This window comes from Anopheles gambiae, chromosome 2 (assembly GCF_943734735.2).
Source record: "Anopheles gambiae chromosome 2, idAnoGambNW_F1_1, whole genome shotgun sequence".
NCBI lineage: Eukaryota > Metazoa > Arthropoda > Insecta > Diptera > Culicidae > Anopheles > Anopheles gambiae.
In genome coordinates, this window is record NC_064601.1 from 76,385,263 (window position 1) to 76,406,078 (window position 20,816).

A 20,816-nucleotide genomic window follows, 5' to 3' on the forward strand; every position below is an offset into this window, starting at 1 on the left:
ACGAAGTGAAGAACAATTGAAGAAACAATGATTGAATCACATTAAAAACTGATTAGGCAGGGGTTTCTCGAACAAATACAAGGAATATTTTATCACCATAACAGACATTTTTAACCATTTTAAACACCATTCAAAAACCCGCAGGCCGTTATGTGTCAGAGCTCAAAATCCGGCAATGCGTCCCGTGACCGTGTTAATCCATTCCTATTCCGGTAACTCTTGCTCGGCCAGAACCTTTCAGCAGCGGTCAGAATCGGGTTCGGTCAGATGGGATGGGTTGAGTATAATTTGTTAAAATATGCAATTCAATGAATGTAGAGCAGGATTATGGTGGTTAAATTAAAAGGATTTAAGCTCTGGAAGGGGTTGTAAAATTTCGTTTTTATCGCCTGATTTATGCAGAAACTTTTTTTGTTTGTGCCCTCAAACTCATTCCATGAGTGTCTGGGTTTAGTTTTTGCATTCTCATTGAGCACGTTCAGCCCTTCATCGTGCTTTCTTTTTTACTTTGTCATCTTTTTGTGGAGGATTGCTTTTATAATGTTCATCACCAATTGCATGAAGGAAATATCTTTTGCCACAGCAGATTTTATAACAAGTTTGCACTAGCAGTTTTCGGTTGTGATAAGAAAGGTTCGGTCATGTTAATCGCCACATTTATAGCATGTTCTTGATGACTGCATTATCATCGCTTAAGTTTGATCTTCATTAGCTAACACTTGTCTAGCCCGAGAGACGGTTAATGTCTGTCCATGAGCTGGCCCAAAATGTTGGCTTATTAGATTAAGGCTAGTGCATTCCAAATTTAGACCTTAATAAATAAACAAGCTCACATACGAGGGGAAAACGGCAAATGTAAAAGAAAAAAAAGTACCCTCAAAGCTCGTAAAGACGCTCTTGTACATTATTTATGATCCGGGCTGCGTATAGATGCTTCGGATCCTAAAACGGATCCATCGCATATAGAGTTGTTCTATGCCGAGGATGTGCCCCGTGAGGCGCGAAAAGAAAGGGGTTCGACGTATCGGTCCGATGAGCGAGAGGCGCCTCGGGAGCTAGATCGGGCGAGCAGACGCTCGTGCGGGCGCTTGGAGTAGCGCGGCGTCATACACCGTACATGGCGATTTCCTTTCATTAGCACCTGCTCCACGGGTTAAACGGTCCGAATAACCGAACGGCCGTACTTAGTAGTGTGGCTTTGAACATGATCGGGCCCGGGCGAGCTGCGAAGGAAAGAACGCACAAACGAGCATGCACACGCACATCAATTCCCATAAAAAAGGAACACATCAGTCGCGCATATGATGTGCGATGTGCGTTAAAGAGTAATTTTTCCATCAACGTCGAAACGCGTTCTGCCTCCCTTCAATGGTAGCCCGCAGAGCGGGCCCTTCTCGGCCAGCCCTAAAAACTGGTGCAAAGTAGCGTGGGAACACGGGGTGCGTTCCGAGGGGCATGGAAGCGAAAGGTGAAAAGTACCAGTACGCAGCGAAATACACTCCGCAGGAATTAATAACTTAATTTTTATCGACGGAATGCCACTTTTGACCGTGTCTGGTCGACTGGTTGTTTGCCTGTTCGGGCCACGACGCCTGAGCCGACGACACGATTCTTGTTTGCTTAGTGCAAACGAGCGCCCGGGCAGCATTAACGTTCCCGCTGGTTCACCGATGCGATATAAATTTATTAATTATGAACCCAAACGGCTGGACCGAGTGCCGCACGGGGAAGTACACGAATTCAAGATGCAAGGTGTTTCTGGGCGACGCTTGGCAGGCTCCCTAGGCTGCTACTCTATCTCCTCGTAAAGGGGATCACTCTATGCCGCTTATCATAAACACGTTAAATATGTCCTTCTCAATCGTGCGGCTTAAAACAGCTTCCCGAGAAGTTCTTGAGCTCCCGCTCCAAAATCAGTCCCGGTTTATCTGCGCTACGCGCGGCTTCCTCCCAGCAAGCTCCGTGCGTAAGACGCATGAAGATGGCAACACGTGAAGATGGTCCATTTGTTAGGCTGGAACTGATAAATGAATTGCCTTCTTAGCTACCGGTATTTTTGCTCGCTCTTCTGCTCGTCTGGCCAAAGCATCGGCACCAAAAGGAGCTGCGGCGGAAGCCATTCTCTATCCACGAGAAAGAGACAGACAGAGACAGAGAAAGAGAGTGAGAGAAATAAATGTATTGCTAATAATCATAATAATGTGTGATAAATAATACAAAAAAAGGAAATAAAATGCCCGTCTGTTCGCACGGCCGGGCGTACGAATGTGCGCAAGAAATATATTGGCCAGCGTCAGCACAACTCAATATCGCGTTGATGAACCGTGCGTTCGACGCGAGCGATCTGCGGGCAGGGAAGGTGCACCCATAAGTAAACAAACGAGTTTCTCCATCGGCCATAAACATACCGGCCGGTGTTCCCTGCCCGGACGCAAAGCCAGACGAAGTGCGTGAGCGCATCAGCGCAAGTACCGGGTCGGGCTGGGCTGGGAGGGATCGTGCGTGAAATGAAGAGTGGCATATTATGCCGATTGAGCCAGGGTGGAAAAGTTGGGTTCGGGTGCGAGCAAGAATAGACGCCCAAGCCATTTCCACAACAGGGCAAGGAATGCCAATGCAACGAAACAAGTGGCGTTATTTCTATTGCGAACGGTTGGAGCAAAGCGGAGCATAAAAACGGGGGGAACCAGTGCCGGGGAAGACAGCCAACCATGCCCCTTTGATACAAATAGCCGGAGCACAAAGGAGCCCCCGATGAGCGATGAGGTTCCCGGGTGGTGACGCCATTCTCTTTTAATACCCTTTTATTGTTGGTTTTATAGCTTGTAAAAGGATACCTTCGTATCACCTTGATGGCATTTCGGTGGCTTTTAATTGAAACATAAAAAATGTCGTACGTCCATGTACAACGGCAATAGCTGCAGCAGCAGCAGCAGCAGCAGCAGCAGCAGCAGCAGCAACAGTAACGGCAACGACAACAATGCGCCTGTGTGCATTTGATGCGTCTCAACTCCTGGTTGTAACTGATCGTTTCCGCGATGCGATACGATAGTTCTGCTCATTATCGTAAACTATTGTGTACTGCTTGATGTTAGGTTCAAGTTGTCTGCTGACTGCTGTGGGAGAAAGTAAGGGTGGCTACATCTTCGGACGATTATAGCTGTTGTCGAAGAACACATTCTGTGTTACAATAGCAATGGGCTATTTATATGTTGAGTGGCATTGAAACACTCGTTTTATAAGTGTAAAATAGTTTATTTCAAACAAATGCACACAGCAAACAAGTGTTTCACATAAAGACATCACACAACCACGCACTACGTTCCAAGCGATCCAATTCAACAAGATCACGATACAGCCGAGTGACTCGCTGATATAAACGCCACAGTGTTTATAATTTTATGCACAAAACATATTTGGTTTTAAATAAAATGTAATAATTCAGAACTCCAGTTTACGGATCTGTTATGAGCCTATTAAAACATGCGGAACAGGTTGTTTAACCCACCGAAAGGGTTGGAAAGAGCCTCAACCAGCAGAAGTCGGTCAAAAAGTTAACACATGATGAGGGTCTGCACACATACGCACACACCTCGTCTGCAGGGTAAGCGTGTTTATGTGTGTTTTAACAGTTTATTTATTTTTCCTCCTACCACCTTCGTTCTGTTACGTTTGCGTTTATTGTTTTACGCTCCAGAGTGGTGCATCGTCGGGAAGGATTCCTTCGCTAAAAAATTTCCATGAGTTGTTGTGGATTGTTTTCACTGATCCATCGCTATGTTTCGATAATTAGCGTTAAGTGAGAGAGAGAAGCGGGAGTAAAGTTAATATTCCCGATCTTTGTAATTCATTCTACAATGCAGCAAGTTTTTCGGGGGGTGTTTTGTTTTCCTTCATTCGCTTGCTGTGGTGCAACGTGCAGTAACAAAACAGAAAGACGAAAGATAATCGCTTCTGAAAGCATACAGGTAAAAAAAAAAAATTATACACACCATAAACAATCGGAAAACTCCCCCCCCTCCCCTCCCCACAATCCCCCGCCCAGTGGTGCTAACGGTGAAACGGATCCGTGGGTGAGGAAAAATAAACACCATGAGATGAGTATATTTGTTAATCATAAAAACCGGAGTGCAAAAAGGGAGCAACTACAAACAAGCATGCCTTGTGTCGTTGTTCTTTGACGACGCTGCACACTCTCCCGCTCTCTATGGTTCGTGTCGCTGCTTATTATCTGCGCCACTCAATCCGGAATTGGAACTGCGAACGAGTGGGTGAGAACGAGGGGGTAGATGAAGGCCTTCGGGTGGAGCAGCAGGGAAATGAAATCACCACCATAAACGTACTTGCAGCATAAACGAGACACGCTCACTTGCATTCGCACTCGCAGCGCAGAGAGGGTAGCAAGGGAGACGCCCGCCGTTCTGCCGGAGTGCCAGCCCCATAAGGGAGGGGAATCGTTGCATTGCAAAACAATAATAAAATCATAAAAGTGTTAATTGTTTTGTTTTGTCCGGGCTAATTCGAGCGGACGCGGCTAGCGGCGTGGAATGTGTGGAACGCGGCAGGAAGCCCATCACCTATCAACACGCCCTCGGCAGCGCTCGGGTTATGTGCTAATAATGCCCGCTTGATCGCAATCTGCCCTCGGTGGGACGAACGAACGAAACACATCGCATTGGCCTCATCTACTTAAGAAGCTATGGTTCGTTTGCCGTATGTGGCAGTATTTTCAATTTACAATTTTGTGTGTCTGTGATGCTTTCATTACCGAACCAAACCTCCCCCTCCGAACCAAAACAGAGAGTTGCCGAGAGTTCCGTTCGTCTTAACATAGGTTCTGTTGCTGCGAGCGCTTGAACAACAATTTGAGCATATGTTTTATCATCCTGTTTGCTTGTCTTTTCTTTCACCTTTGCAGAGCAACCCGTACGCCCTGAAGGACAGTGGGCCAACAAGTGATATGACGGCGTGGACTTCCGCCGGACTGCAGCCAACGACCGGATACTATCCGTACGATCCAACCTTAGCTGCCTATGGGTAAGTCGAATTGACACACACGCACAATCACATTTCTACAAATGCTCTCCAATGCTTGTGCTGATAAAGTATTGCCTTTTTACTCCCACGTTCACATCGTCTAGAAAAAAATTGGGGGAAATCGCGACGAGGGAGTGAATGAGAAAATAATTTATCGGCGGAAATTCGGTCGAAGGACAGCACGCTCACGCGTGCTCGAGTGTTGAGTCTCCCTCTGTGTCCGCTGTTTCCTTTCCGGAGGTCGGCAGAGGAAGAAGAAGAACAAAAAAGTGGTTTTCGAAGAGGATTGGTTTGGTGGATTGTGATTCAATTTGGCCACCACTAGAATCATCCCCGCAAGTTACCCCTGCTAACGAGCGGGAAAAGGAAAGTAGTTACTTCCTTCCTGCACTTTCGCTTGGGAGGTTCATTATTATTAGCGCTACTTGTTTTGGTGGAGTTTTCCCGCAATTTTCCACCCTAAGAACTCGTGCAACCGAAGGGGCCTCACTGAATGGGTCAGGGAAGGATGTACATTTTTTTCTCTCTCTTTCGTCCATTGGTCTTGTCGATTCCCCTTGCCGACTGCTACCGTATGGAACGGCATACGTTACCCACTGGCCCGGTATCCTGGTGTGTTTGAGGTGGAAAAAGAACACATTCCAGCAGCGCGCCATAACTCATGTTTCACTTCCGAGCAGGATATCGCGTGAACGCGGGAAGCGGTGGCGTTGGTAGTGGAAACGAAAGATTGAGTTTCCATGCATGCTTCGGGTGGTTGTTTCGTGGCTTAGATTTGTGGTCACCATTACCAGGCACCGTTTGGGAACAAAAAAAAAAAAAACACCGTTGGCTGCAAGCGCTGGTATCGCAACTACCGCCGGAACATGGCGTGACGAAAGGTAATTCCTTTGCGTATTGACGCCTTTTGGGTGGCCAATAATCAAACGGCTTTGCTGGATCACTGACTTAAAACTATGTTGCACCCATAAAACGGTCTTTATCGATGGGTTAGAATTTATGTACAAGCTTTCTTTCTGGAGTTTACTATAATTTGCAATGGGGTTGGGAGTTGTGAGAAGGACCCTATTACGGTACTACCACTAACACAGACACGCAAAATGGGAAAGTTTTGCGATCTCCTCAGCGTTATACCGACCAGCTCGTGGGCATTGTATATGCAAAACATCTGGTGGGCAAAAAAATGAGGAAATGAGTCGAAAAAAATAATAATATACAGACGCATTCCGGTTAATGAAAGTTGCAGTGCAGGGTAGAAGAGAGTTCGCAGGGGCTATCGGTGCATATAAACGATAACAAAGATTGGACGTTTGTACACGACAATCGCTCATTCGATCACCTTAACGCAACTTCGCACTTCCTTGCGTTACAGCGTACAAATTAGCATAAACGCTCCACGACCGGGAACGGGCCTGAACGCGTGGGGGCTCACTTTCGGGTATAACTAATTATAATCGAGAAACCAGGCAACGGGGCGCTGGAATGGAATTTATGTGCTGCACGCGCATTTCAAAGGTCCCAATGTAATGGCAATAATGCATATTACGCCACAAGTAAACAGAGAAAACACTGAAAGCATCCGCCCCGTCAGCCCCGCCAAGTGGCACACCAGCTGATAAGAAAAATGGGCCCAAGTGAGCTGCAGATGATGCGACAAGAGCTTCGAAGCGCTGACCTTAAAGGAAGGTATAAGACAACGGTGTCCGTTTTATCGCGTTGTTTCAGTTATGTGGAAATTCCATTGTGCGGTTTCGCTGCACAGGCCGCAGCTGCATAGGCCAAAAAAAAGGTGAAGGTGAGCGTACGGCGCGGACGGTATGCAGCCTTTTCGCACCTGTCTAAATTTCGTGACAGTTTTGCACCCCTTGTTTGCAGAGAGCCCGTACAAGCGATATGTCTTCGATAATGGACTTGAAACATGTGTTCATGTAAGTCAAGCTCACACGCACACAGCAAGATAATATTTGGCCTCTTCAGTACTTCTGTATAAACAAAAAAAAACACATACATTAAAAGCCTCTTTGCACAGGACATCGGTTAAAATAAACGTTAACATTCATTAAATTTCCAATAAACTGAAAATGAGTTGGAAATAGAAGGGGAAGCTTTCTTCCCCGATCAAGGTTAACCATATTCATTGCATTCGTGTTGGAGTACATGTGTAACGGGCTCTTGTGGGGTTTTTCTTCTTTTTTTTCTTACGGACATGTAGACCCGGCTTAATGTGCCCAGCTCATGCTATCGTGTACGGTGCATGCATCTATCAGTATCAAAGTGCATCAACCGGCGTGCTGTAATAAATTCTATTTTCACATTACTTATTTGTATCGTTTAAAATCAAGTTTTCTTCTGCAGCTTCTGGTTCGCCTTGAATCTTCATTAGTGCCGAAACATTAACGCAAATAAAATGAATATGAGCAACAAACCGCTAAAGGTAAAGTCAGTTGGTAAACAGCAACTGCAACGCTTCGGTGTAAAAGATCTACCATTAAATCTGTTCTCCGCTCTACTTTCGAGCCAGCTCCATCGGCAGCAAGAATCGTTGCCGTATAATCAGGGATTATTATAAATTGCAATGCGTGAACATAAATATCCCATGTTTTGATTATTACCATATAAATGCATTACACACACACTCACACTTGCACGCATATTAACACATCGGATGCCCGCTCTTGGCGACCAACGACTGGGGTCCGTTAGCTAGAAAGTGATAATTTCTCGTCGCTTCAGCACTATACTTTGGCAAGAACTTTACACTGTCTACCATGTGCTGCGGATGGATTGCTGCCGAGCGGAGCATTGCTGCCACCTTCCGACATCCATAATCACGGCAAAATTATGCAACGCACCGTGCCCTTACGTTTCCTGGGCGGTCTATTGTCCTGCCGAACATGGATGACGCACCCAGCTTGGGCACACATTTGCACAAAACTTTGCGCTGCCAGTCCGTTGCTGGACGCGATTGAAGTGTTGATGTGATGCGAGAGAGCAGAGGGAGAGATAGCACGCAACTTGCATATGCACATTTAATTTTTAATTACACACCATCGCCCAGCTCGCTAGTATCAGTAGGACAGCATCTTTGCTATCCAACGCCCTCTCGCTATGCCAGGAGAGGGGCGTTCCGGTGATCTCGGATGTCGGGAATGTCTGTACGTGGTTCGCCGGGAAGTGCCATTGCCAGTTGGGCTGGAGAGCACGCTGCGAGGGCGATTCCGGTGAGAATCATTTTGAATAAGATATGAAGCTATTATGTTGCAATTGGGAAAACACTCAGGGATTGGCATGGAAGTGCAAGCAGTCAGGCACAATCCCCATCGTACTCACAGTGCAACATGGAATGCTCAGTGCACCGCTGCAGTGCAAGATTTGATCAATCCGTGCCGGCGTCCCGAAACGTATAGCACCTGTACGTGCGTGCGTGTGTGTACAACATAATTTCGCGTTGAACGACCAAGCCACCGACGGGAAGGAAGCGGGTAAACTGGGAAAAAGGGCAGTCGTTTCTGTTTTGCTGGGCGATTGTGTGGCGGTCGCAGCTTGTTTACACCGTGCAGATTGCCGGTTGTAGCTGATTATTATGATGCTTTGGAGAGTTACGCTCGTGAGCTGATTAATGGGCACACGGTTGGCAGGTTTTGGAAGCGTCGAGAGCATCACCATAACAGGAAATAGTACCCTCTTGGAGAGATTATACATTTAACAGCGTCACACATTGATTTGCAGCGTTTTGAGGTTCGATGAGCGATGAATTGGTCGGGCAAGTACTGATGGTAACAAAACGATGTGCTGTAGCAATTTTTATTGCCGTATCAAGTGCTACATGACAAAACTGTGCAGCCTGACCATTAAACAGCGACTTAAGCAGCTGAAAGTGCATGTTGGCTCGTCAAGCTTAACTGCGTCGCCCTCCACCTCCACTCCGCCAACAATGCCGGTACGACCCCGAAAGCTTGACGTAATGCTTTAATGGATAAAAATGCTCCCACCAAATACGTGATCCGGTTTTGGCTTCTAAGGAGCAGACTGGCCCCGCCGGTACGCACCACCACCACTGCCATCAATTAAACCGATACAAACCGATTCTTCATCATTCCCGTGTGCATTAAATTGTTATATTGACCATAAAAAGCAGCCATCATAAATTTTGCACTCACCAAACAAAACAAAAAAAAAAGGATCACTTTTGGCCTTCTATCTAAGGTGGATTTTACTGAAGTTGATGCACCGCAGAAATGGATCAAATTTGTTCGGCACACTGTTTTCGGTGCCTTGCTTCTCGTTCTTCTTCATTATATTCGCTTGTTCGTCCCGTGTGGGTCACGATTTGCGTGAGCTTCCCTCCTGTTTGCGTGCCCGCCGGAAGAGAAGAAGCCAGTTCAATCGACATACCAAATTCCTTGCTTAACATGCGATTGCCGTTCCGTGATGGGCTGGTATCAGTCACTCGCGCGCTCCCGAAAAAGTTAGCTACCGTTTATACGCCACCCGCCAGCGTCGCAGGCGTTGCCAATGATGATGGTGACGCGATAGGGAGGTTGGGTTGTGGCCAATAAATATGCTGTGGTGACCCAACCCGGTGAGCTGTAAAGCTGTAACCGAACGTGAAAGAGGAAGGGGAAGGAGTGCGGGGATGATTGGATAAAATTTGTCATCCCAAAATATCATGTCCATTGTGGCCGGGAGGGAACCTCCGGAACGGGAGTGATGTTTGTTTGACATGCATAAGCTGAGGATGTTTGACTTATCTAGTATCGATTGCGACCAGCTCCATGGACCCATGGACGATTGGCACGGTAGCAATGGTGATTAGTCGCCTGTTGACTTTCCGTGTAAACCGAGTAACCCGAAGTGTTGAACTAGGTTTTAGGGATGTTTGAACGGGCGTGTGGCAAGCGATGGAGCGTTGTCGAAAGTGCTAAAGCTGTGTCTGTCATCTTTTATGTGTAATGATCTATGAGGACACATTTTTGTGAATGAACTGTTGTTGCGGGCTAGATCTGTGGTGTTGCACACTCATTGCGGATACGAGGCGCTTACGAGGACCTCCCTTGGCCATTCCTGAAGCGGCATGCAATAAATCATCCGCCTCAAAAAGTTTATCCACCCCTTCCGACGGCAATTGCGCCCAACCGTAAAGAGCACCCAATTATAGGTCCTACCCCCGAAATCATCACAAGCAAACAATCAATGGCCGAATAATTGTGCCGCAATTAAGTGGCTATAGATCTTTCCACTCTTGCTTTTGCTGTTGGCATTAGACTTATCGCATAAATCCTCCCTATCTTCTCCCGAATTTCAACGCACAAAAAAAAACGGGCAAGCAAACAGAATGAATCCGATGTGAAACCCTCCAGAGAGGCACAAAAACCTTCACGTAGCTACGTTTCAGCACCGTCAAGGGCAAGCTCCAGCCGAGCCTTGTGTTCTGATTTATCACACTTCGAAGTCTATTTTCTTACCGCCCTTCCCCGTTCCTTCACGGCCTAGACAACGTCCGCCTCGTCTGTGCTCGGCCATGTTTAGGATTTGCTTTTTTTTAAATCGATCCAACTTGAGAAGCGCCAGCGAGCGCCAGGCTCAATGACTGCATATGGCTCCAGATGGTAGACGGCGAATCGAATCGGCCACCAAATGGAGATGAACATCGTGCTAAACAAGTGCAAATCATATTTATGGGTATAACTCACGTGCTCAATCAAAACAGACTCCCTAAATTGACTCCTTGCCAAGCACGAACGGAATCGGTGCCGGGCGTCCTTTGCGCGCCTTGGCAAAAGCGGAAGCACAAGATCCTTGTGGCACAGCGTTGGAATGGAACGGTTCCAAGAATCAATCTGATAGCGTTTGCACAACCTCGGCAGACCCACGCGCCCTCACACACAAACACACCTACAACTGGCAAATTTATCGTTCTTGGAGCGTCATTCCTCGCTGAATCCATTCCATCCGCCCATCGATCGGGTACTTTGGGCGCACAATCCAATCGGTGGAGGGGTCCCTTTTTCGATTTAATACCGATGAAAAATCGTGTTTCGAGCGTTCGGCGACCAGGGTAGGAAAACCGAATGAAAACGCCAATTTGAAGGATTGTACCGAAACTGGGAAATTTGTCAGCCACCCCTTAGTTGCGGGACCGGTGATCCTTCGCCGCCGTCCCGGCCCAAAGGATGCCTGTGTGTGCTGGGAAACCTCAATCTGGTTTTCCTCCGGCACAAGAAGCTCCACGGTCTATTTTTTGTTGTTGTATGTGTGTTGGTTGTGTTCTTTCATTTATGCTCGGGTGCGCTCGTTCTTCCATGAAGCGAAGCTGCTTTCACACTTTCCATCCGATGAATGCGCGGAAAACAGCTTTTTTCGCATTTCTTTTATTGCTGGCCAGCGGCACTTTACCATTCGTTCGTGGGACTGGCACAGTGAAGCCCGGAGCACGTGTTTGTGTGAAAGTGGTAGAATTTTCACACGAGCAATTCCCCTTGTGCCGTACCGTGGGTAAAGAGGGCGCTTAGGAAGAATCGGCTGCCAGTGAACAGTTTTCATTCGATTTCACTTTTAACGACCATCATCGGGGATCGATTTCGGGTGTGGCGAAGGAAGGCAGGGACTATTGAAAAGCGAAGAAACATCATTGTCAAGTGGCACATGGACAGATTTTCCGAGCGGAATAAGAATAAGGTGCATTGAAATGGTGGGTAAAGTGGGAGGCCTTGGTATACTTCCCTGCCCGCGCGTGTGCGTTGAAAAACGTATGTTAAAGTTATACCATAAGCCGTCGTATCGAATTTCCCAGCTATTTCCGTGGGAGACTCACGGGCAGGCTGGAATTTGGGAGAACCTATCGTGGAGTAGGTCTCCGTTTTACCCCAAACCGAACACCTTAAATTTCAACAGGTTCAGTATCCGCATTCAATGCGACCTTCTTACGCGTTGGTATACATACCTCTCACCCTTATTGTTTGTTGGTTACATCTTAATATGTGAAAAAAGGTAGGGATTTTCTACTATACTTTTATAACCATTTGCTTTCAAGATTTGGAGCAGTCTTGTTGACAGCCTACGATCACGTTAGCTGAATATATTGATGTAGGGAATATTCATTCTTACCTCACGCCTGGTATGAATGCTTCATGTTTCGCTTCTGAGTGGATAAACTTTCATACCCCGCAAAAAAAGGACGCTCTTTGTCAACGAATGGGAAGAGGTAGAAGAGGATAAAGAAGTATCTAGGGATATTTTACCTATCGAATGAAGGAATAAGAAAAAAAGCACACTCCAACGTGTGGAAAGATCGGAAATAAACCGCGTACAAACACGGCTCCCGGAAAGGATCCTCGCGACCGCACTCATCCTGCCGATGGTCGGGGAAAATGTGTTAGAGAAAATCCGGTAGCTGGAGGATAGAGAGCGAATAAAAAAAAGATACCCCCCCCCCCTCCAATGGGACCGATGGATAAAGCGACGTATTCGATAGACCTTTGAAAGGCACTGGTACAACAGCAAAAAAGTGAAGTTCTCACAGTAACACCGAAGGGCCGAAGCAACAACCGCACTTCGTTTCACTTGCAGGACACGCGCCTCGGGGAAAGTAAAAGTTTTTGAATTTTTTATGGGCTCTTAAATCGTTTTTCAATTTTTTATTGAATGATATTTTATTATCGCTCCGCGTGCGTTGCTGTTGTCCGGATCGGGCGCGACGGAGCACCGGGCGCCGCTGACGCGTTAAAGCGTCGGTTGCACTTTATCCGCACCGTTGTCGCCAGAAGTTGTTTGCGGAGTTCTCTCTGTGCGGGAAAGACGGATATTTGAGGTTTGTATTTTTTGTTGCTGCCATTTCAATGTTGTATGGAATCCGTCCTTTTTTTGTTATTGCTCATGCTGTTGATACAATTTTCAATCACACTTTCATGGGTCGATTTTTTTGTTTTGCCCTTCCGTTTTTTCTTCTTCTTTCTTTGCGATTGATGGTCATTTATTTTCATTCGATTCGCGTTAGTAATGTTGTGTTGATGGGGTCGTTTCGGTAGCGGTGAAATTGATGGACGAAATTGAAATTGCAAATATGGTAATGAAAACGCTGGAACGTGTGCAGATATTTGAGCACTTAAACCTGTGTGGTTAGCGTGCGGGGGGTAAAGCGATTGTAGCGGAATTATAACGATCTGGCTGGTTATGGTTTCTTTGTGACGATAATCCTGCGTTTCCTGGCAGGCATTTTAATTTTGATTTTACGATCCAACATGACCCCGTAACGATCAATGTATCGAGCCTGGTATCGAGCGGCGGTGAAAGGTGTCCATTTTATGGCGCCGGTCGTTCACAATGCATTATGCCGACGGGTTTTTGGATTGATTTGGATGTTTGCTTGGGCAACGCAATAATCGTAAAGTCAATTGCAAATGGGCGGTTTGATGTGTTTGTGAGACATTTATAACTTCATAACAATGGTTAAAATATGATGGAAAGGCTCTGCCAAAATAATACTTTTTTGTTGATTTTCTTTCCCCAATATTACCCGTATCGTGTGCATGAACATGCAAAGTAATAAAAAAAAAGTTACTACAAATTTACCGACTCCCAATTTCTACGCAAATTTTATTATGCAAATAATTTGCAGCACGCAAGTTGCGTCCCATTTTCACTGCCCCAGCACGGGCAACGTGTCCCCCAGTCAATCCCCGAACTAGCTTGCCAGTCAATGAACAACGCAACGAATACTGGTGACAACAAACATCGAATCGAGATCAAACCCATTTTCCAGTGCTCGTTGTCCTGTAGCGTTCTTGCAAGAAGTGGTCTTGCGACCGATGCCGGATTGCCGGATTCTGGGGAACTCTCACGCCACACCAACACCACCAAAACTGGCGTTACCAACCAAAAACGGGCTGGCGACTGATAACGGCACCGAGATGGCGACGAGATGGGGCCGACGAGATTGAATCGAGCGCCATGCTAACGAGAGCCTGGGCATCTCGGTCCCCCCCTGGGGGAGGTTTGGGAAACAACATTTTCCCCTGCGAAGAATGTTTCGAACGAAAGGTTTCGAACAGCGGATCCTACCCCTTTCGATGGAGTAAGCAAACCCCTTCCCGGACAAAACAACCTGATGCCCCTTCGGTGGTGTCCATCGTGTCAGCGGTTGAGTAGTGGAGGGTTTCCGCAGGCTTCGATCGCTCGCTCGTTACACTCGTTCCTTGCGATGGCTTGCGGCGATGTCCTCGACAGTAGTGGCGTGCAGCGCAGGACGAGGCGTCTGGAAGGCAGGCGAAGCGCCAAAGGGAACGGTGTGAAACTCGTTCCGTGTGTCGTCGTTGTCGTCGTTGTCGGGCCGCCCGTCCATCCGTCCGATCCCCGAACCGGCCCCAGAGTGAATCTGGCGGTGCAGTGTGCGCCGTCCATTGCATCCATCATTCCCTTTTGGTGGACGGGTTCCCTTGGGCGAACGAAGCCGGTATAATGTTATTCGCCATTATCATAAAATTAAATCGATTAGGCGCCGCCATTTTGTTTCACATGTATAAATTGAATAAATTTAAAGTGATACTGCACACGACCGGCGCACCGGACCGACCAGAGGACAAGACCGAGAACAACGGCAAACGACAACGATCGGTGGATGGAGATTCTTCCGACGGCCGTTCTTGTTCCTGTTGGGATGGCTAAGGATGGCTTTAAAGTTACGAGACGACGATGAAACGGGGGAAAACCCTCGACCGCCCGACGGATAGGCCGATAAATTTGTTCGCTATGAAAATGTGTTTCCGAGTACGGAGTGCCACACGATAGCAGGGAAGGGGTGATTGTATCGTTATTCTCTGCGGAAAGTGTGCGTGGATGTGTGTGTGTGTGTGTGTGTGTGTGTGTGTGTGTGTGTGTGTGTGTGTGTGTGTGTGTGTGTGTGTGTGTGGTGACGCACGTATGTGAATACGCATGTGACAAACCCTTTTCTTTTGGGGCTTTTGTACAACACTAACACAACTGCAGAGGTTGATAGACGCACGCTACCAGGGGAAACACTTTGCACACTAACACACCCGGCTCGGGCAAATCTCGATACAATTTCACAAAACGGCAAGCCTCTCGTTCCAGCTGTTGAGTAACTCCCGAACGTTACTACCATCTCCTCGTACCGAGCATACTCAGTCCCAGTGCAAAAGCATGAGTGTATGTGTATGTACAAAATGCTAATAGAGATAGCAATCTTCTCTACTGCCCTATCATCGTAGTCTTTCATTTTGCAAGGGCACGAAGCACGAGTAGGCGCTACAAACTTACTCCCCTCCTCGAGCAACGTCTCGCAAAATGTCACTGAATGTAAAACAAAGCTGGCAACTGGGATTGATTTTGTTGATGTTTTCGTTCCCTTATCCAAACCGTTTCAAAAAACCCCACCCCACCCGAGTACCAAGGCAGTGTATTGCTGTTTGTCGTTTTTTACATTGCTTCCCTCCGGTGGAAAAATGGAAAGGGAGGAGGAAAATTTAAGTTTTCCATGTCCTACGTCACATCTTGTGCCGATACGCTTTGCTGGTTCCGGTTCCGTACCCAATCTACCCATCTAGCCACTAACACATGCACCATGTCACCAACATTCTTACTGCTTTCTGCCGCTGCAATGGCTACACGAGCGTCCCGAAGCGTTGGAGGTCCCCGCTCGCTCGTTCGCAACATAAATGCGCATGACTATTTCATAACATGGTTTGTGCGCCGGAACTGCTGCTTGTCGTGCTGTTGCTACGTTTTTTTGTTATCGTATGTCTGTCTTCTTTTTTGCATGTATGTGTGCGTGTTTGTATGTGAGTTTGTCTTGTTTTGAGTGTATATTGCAACCGATACCTTTCCCTGACTGCCATTTCGCTGCGTGCTAGCTCCACTACGGGTTAAACTCCGGCATCCTGGGGTGGCGGCATCCCACCCGGTAGCTGCTGGGAGGTTGTGCAGCGAGGCTGTGAGGCTCACGTTTAGTAACGGCGATTTACTCGATCCACATTCCGAGCGTTTGCTTTTTCGGTTTGGGTCTTTGGGGGGGGGGGGGGGGGGGGGGGGTTAATGGGGAGGCCCCGGCAGCCGGATTGGGTTTTTGGTTATATCGGTGTGTCGTATGTCAGTAGATACCGGTGTAACAATGCTCTTCTGATGGCAGTGTGTGGCTGGTAGTACATGATAGCTAGTTGTTTCAGTTAATATAACGCGTGAAGTTCCTCAACTAACAGTTTAAAATTATATTTCGGACAATAATGTAGAATTCAAAATCTGATTAACGAAATCAACAGGTCAAACGATAAAAGTGGCATTAAGCTTCCCAAACAACGCTTGGGATTAATGTCAAACATTGGGTAAAACTGCATAATCTTGAATAATTCGCTCAAACATTGGCTTGTGTTTGTGTTGTACAATAGTTGCCATTTCAAGCCATATGACCGCCAACTTGACTGTCAAAACAGTATATCGAACGCTATTGGCAACACTTTTGCCCGAGAGAAATACGTTTCATCACCCTTTCGCCTTCCCCCCCCCCCCGCCATACCCCACAAGCACCAACCACCAGCGCCCAAAAAACGTTCGCCCAAGCTCATCATCCCGCACCCACGGATCCAAGGGTGGCAGAGTAGGATCATGTTATCAGCTTGCTAAACACCGGATATTTGGCATCATCCGCTGTGTAGTGGTCTTGCTCTCGGGGAGCACTTTTGAACTGGCGTTATGCTACTACACACAACCCGAGATTAGAGGCCACCACTGAAAGGCAACCGTAGATACGAACCAGGCGCAAACAGATTCCCGAGCTGGCTGGCTGGCTAGCAGGCAGGGAGAAGGGGGCTTTGGGTGAAAAATTCAATTTGTTTAGACGCGACATTTAACGAACTGCACGAAACAATGCGGTTGCTGGGACCGAACTGGGAACCGTGCGGGAAGGGGGTTCGGTGGGTGCAAAAAAAAGGGAGCGAGGAGTACAAGAAAAACAAATTTGACAACACACCACCGCATCCCTTTGGGGAGGAGGGAGCAAAGTGAGCGGTGCCGAGCTAGAGCAGGGCAGAAGAATGCAACATGCGATGCAAATGCAATTTTTAGAAACCATGTTTGATTCTGCTTTTTTCTTGGTTTTATTGTGTCGCTTCGCTGCGGATTTGCCCCACTCTACTGCTAGCATTGGCGCACAGAATGCACACACACACAGGCACACCGATAAACTTGGTCATGTGGCATCTTCATCACTGGTGTGGCTTTGCATCAGTTCTCATTGCACACAGGAACAAAAAAACACACACTCAAATGTTGAGAGTGGGGAGAAAAATAACACCCAAAATAAAAACCACCATGCAACTCACCACCGTGTATCGCGTTCGTTTCAATGCTCGGCTAGCCAACAGGAGCGAGTGGCACGGGAAACAACACGAGGCAGGGGCACGGTGGTGTATCGCAACGAGCATCTAAAATTAAAACCATCGTCATCGACGGGACAGCCATTTTAGAACGCGAACAGCCGCCGAGGTGACATTAGAGCGGTGACGTTTGCCTTTATTTGCTCCGTCGTTGCCGTCGTTCGTTAGCGAGTTTGCTATTTGGGTTGTTGTACACGAGATCGTTTAGATTTCGCTTTCCGCGCCCGGCCGGGCGACTTGCGAAAAACGCGACCTCGTTGAAAATCTCGCTCGCACCATGCAAATCAGCTGGCCGTATGGGGGGGTGGGACAAAACGGGGCGGCAGGTTGTGGGTATATCATCATATTCGATTCACGTCTGGACGGACGCAATCTTGCCGCGTGGAAATTCTCACGCGAACGCGCCGACCGTTGACATGCCAGGAAGGGCGAGCGCGCGCGCCCTCGCGGGAGATAGAGAGAGCCAGCGAGAGAGTTCCTTTCTTGTGCTGGAATCTCACAGCGAGAAGGGGAAAGACGCTGCATCGCGGCCCCAAATTGATTGCTCCACCAGTTCGCGCAGCAGTTCAAAATGTCAAACGGGAAGCTGCGAGAAACAAGGATAACGCACCGGCGCAATGCGCGAATGGGACGGCGAGCAATGGCCGATGCACACGCCTCGCGTAGGAAGGAACGAAGCGGCCCGGGTGGTGCAGTTGATACATATGTTGAGCTTAATTGTAATTTATGGTACATGTCAAAAGTGGGCAACCCTTTTCCCCTTGTTTGCCCTTCAAAGCCCCACCATTCGGTGGCGTACGCGGGCGAGAAAGAGAGCACCAGCACCGAGCCAGGGGTGTGAGCACGAGCTAGGCGTCAAGTAAAAGTTTCGCTTGTACGTAGTAGTGTAGTACGACTATTAAATCTATTGTTTCACATCCATTTTTATGACCCGAGATTGGTGGCGCAGCTCCGAATACGACACGGTGTTAAAAGTGTTTGCCGGAGACGCTTTTTTGCGCCTCGTCCTTTTTTTGCGCTACAGATGTCTGGGCGGAGAAAGAGAGAAAAGACAGTTCTGAAGGGGTTTTTTTCTTCTTTTTGATTCTAGCAAAAATGGAACGTTCTTAACGCCAAATAGTTTGTACGGCATGATCCGTGCACAGCAAAAGTTGATGATTTTCCCGAGGGAAACGGTATGGCTCGGGGCTCGAGGCACAGTCGAGGCAATGTCGAATGAAAGTGACTTTTGCAACGAAAACGGAAAACTTTTTCCTACCGCACGGTGCAAAATGAATTTAGTTTTCCGACCGGTAGCCGGTAGCGTAGCCTTAGGAACTTTCGCTTCGGTTCGCTTTCAATTTTCTCTCCAGCAAAACAAAGCGAAGGTGTCGGACGGGTTAGGGTTGTTCGCCATCGGTGCCTTTGTTTTAAAGTTTGAATTCTCCGTGAACTTCTGGTAGTCGTCGTCGTTACCGCCCTGGTGGTAGTTGTGCAAAGCGGTTTACGTTGATTATCGTGCAGCCAAAGACTTTAACAATCAAGTGGCCTCCTTGTTTTCAATTGGTTGTAAAGTTAATCAATCAAAATTTTCTTAGAAAATTTAGACTATAATTTTTTTCTTATTTTGGTTTTTGGTTTAGATAGTCTTTTTTTAAATAAGATTTTTTCACAACTTAAATAGGTCATAAATAAGTACAAAAGCTGATTATTTGCCGAGTTTTATAGTATTTTTTTACAAATCGACCTAGGTTATTGTGCTATCTTTTTGTCCATCGTTGGAACGTTTATTAACAAACATAATTGATCATATCAAATCGACGCATGGCATCGTCGTCTAATGTGGTGTTCTAATATCGCTCGTAAAACGCATCCATTAGCAAACCGTTAGCAACGAATTAGCCGGGAACAAGTGTACTTTACAACCTTATTCCATTTGCATCCGATGCAAATTGCGCTCAATTCGAGCGACATGCAAACAACAACCCCGTAACGTATGTTTTGAAATGCACAAACACAGAAACACACGCGCGCACATAGACAGCATCAGATAAAATAAAACTAAGCCAATAAACGACTGCCCGAAGATGGAGCAACAAAAACAATATTTGTACCTAATAATGGGCAATCAAATGCACGTAATATCATCGGCCATAGATTCCCTATTGTGTGCCTCTCTAGTAATCTCTCACATACAAACTCACGATTGATGGAGGCAGACGGCTTTGTGCTTGGCGGCTCACACGTATGTGTATGTTTGAGAGAGAGAGAACCCACTGGCAGCACTGCATTGTGATGTGTGGTGGAGGGAAAATAAAAGTCACACACCATGTAAGGCTCCCCAGGGCTAACGGGGAACAGCAACAGTGCATTACCTGCCCACCGGGTTTGTATGTGTAGTAGCGGTGGTAGTAGTACTGGTGTCGGTGCATTGTAATTAAATGCAGACGAAAATGCATGTAATTAATACCTAATCAAATATGATAATTTGCTACTACCTGCCTTGCTAGCAGCCGATCGTCACTGCACTTGCATGGACATATGCGCGCGCGTTTGTATATGGCATAAAAGTGGCGCACGCACGAGAAAAAGTGCATTTCTGTGTCCGGCGTTTTGGTCGCTGATTGTGGCCGGTTGATCGAAACCGAACCATCATGACAAGGTAATGTCATTAGGCATCAAGGGTTTTGCCTTGAGCTCGTTGCATGTATAGGTTATGGAAAAAAAGATTGGTATTTTGCATGCCTAGTTCACTGCGAAAAATACGTCAAAGGGTATGCAAAGCTTGAGCTACAAACTACAACACAGATCTTAACATAAATTATGAGTGATTCTTATTTTATTTTGTACAATATTGGCAATAAATAATGCAAAGCAACAGGCCGATAAATAATGTATCGGTTTGATTCACGCGCAGCAGTGATTTCTCATCTTGTCATTCCCTTCGAAAACATGCTTCCTGCAATAAAATATCCATTCTCTAATCTAATCTTTGAGCACGAATTCGAACCACCGTCAGCGCGACCGACAATGTGGCTATCTTTATGCGTGTTGTAGCAATTATCAAAATTACTAATTAACAACCACTCATAATAACATGGCGACGATAATGAGCGTGTCTGTCACCTGCGAGTGTGTGTGCTTCGTGCGCAAGGCGGAAAACTTTGTCACCACCGTGGGCACACCGGCGGCAATGCACATGCAAAACGTGTACAGCTGATACGGACAATCTACCGGTGTGGCGGCCATAGCTTGTTGCATACGGATAGACAAACGAAAATTGCAAACAAGGCAAACAGGAACTGCATGTCTTGAAGCGATTTAGCAAACGAGTAGGACAGCGGGAAAACGATACGAATCGCACACATGTCACATGTACGAATCATCATAAAACATGTGGTTGAAATGAACATA

At 47.0% G+C, this 20,816-nt stretch overlaps 1 protein-coding gene across 2 annotated transcripts in view; it reads left to right on the forward strand.

Moving 5' to 3' along the window:
- The window catches only part of LOC1275836 (homeobox protein araucan), a 104,292-nt gene that overhangs the window by 62,644 nt on the left and 20,832 nt on the right, over positions 1 to 20,816 (forward strand). For both annotated transcript variants that reach the window (XM_061642636.1, XM_061642637.1), the window contains exon 3: positions 4,919 to 5,037. In XM_061642636.1, coding sequence (XP_061498620.1) covers positions 4,919 to 5,037 — 119 coding nt within the window. The remainder of the gene's footprint in view (positions 1 to 4,918; positions 5,038 to 20,816) is intronic.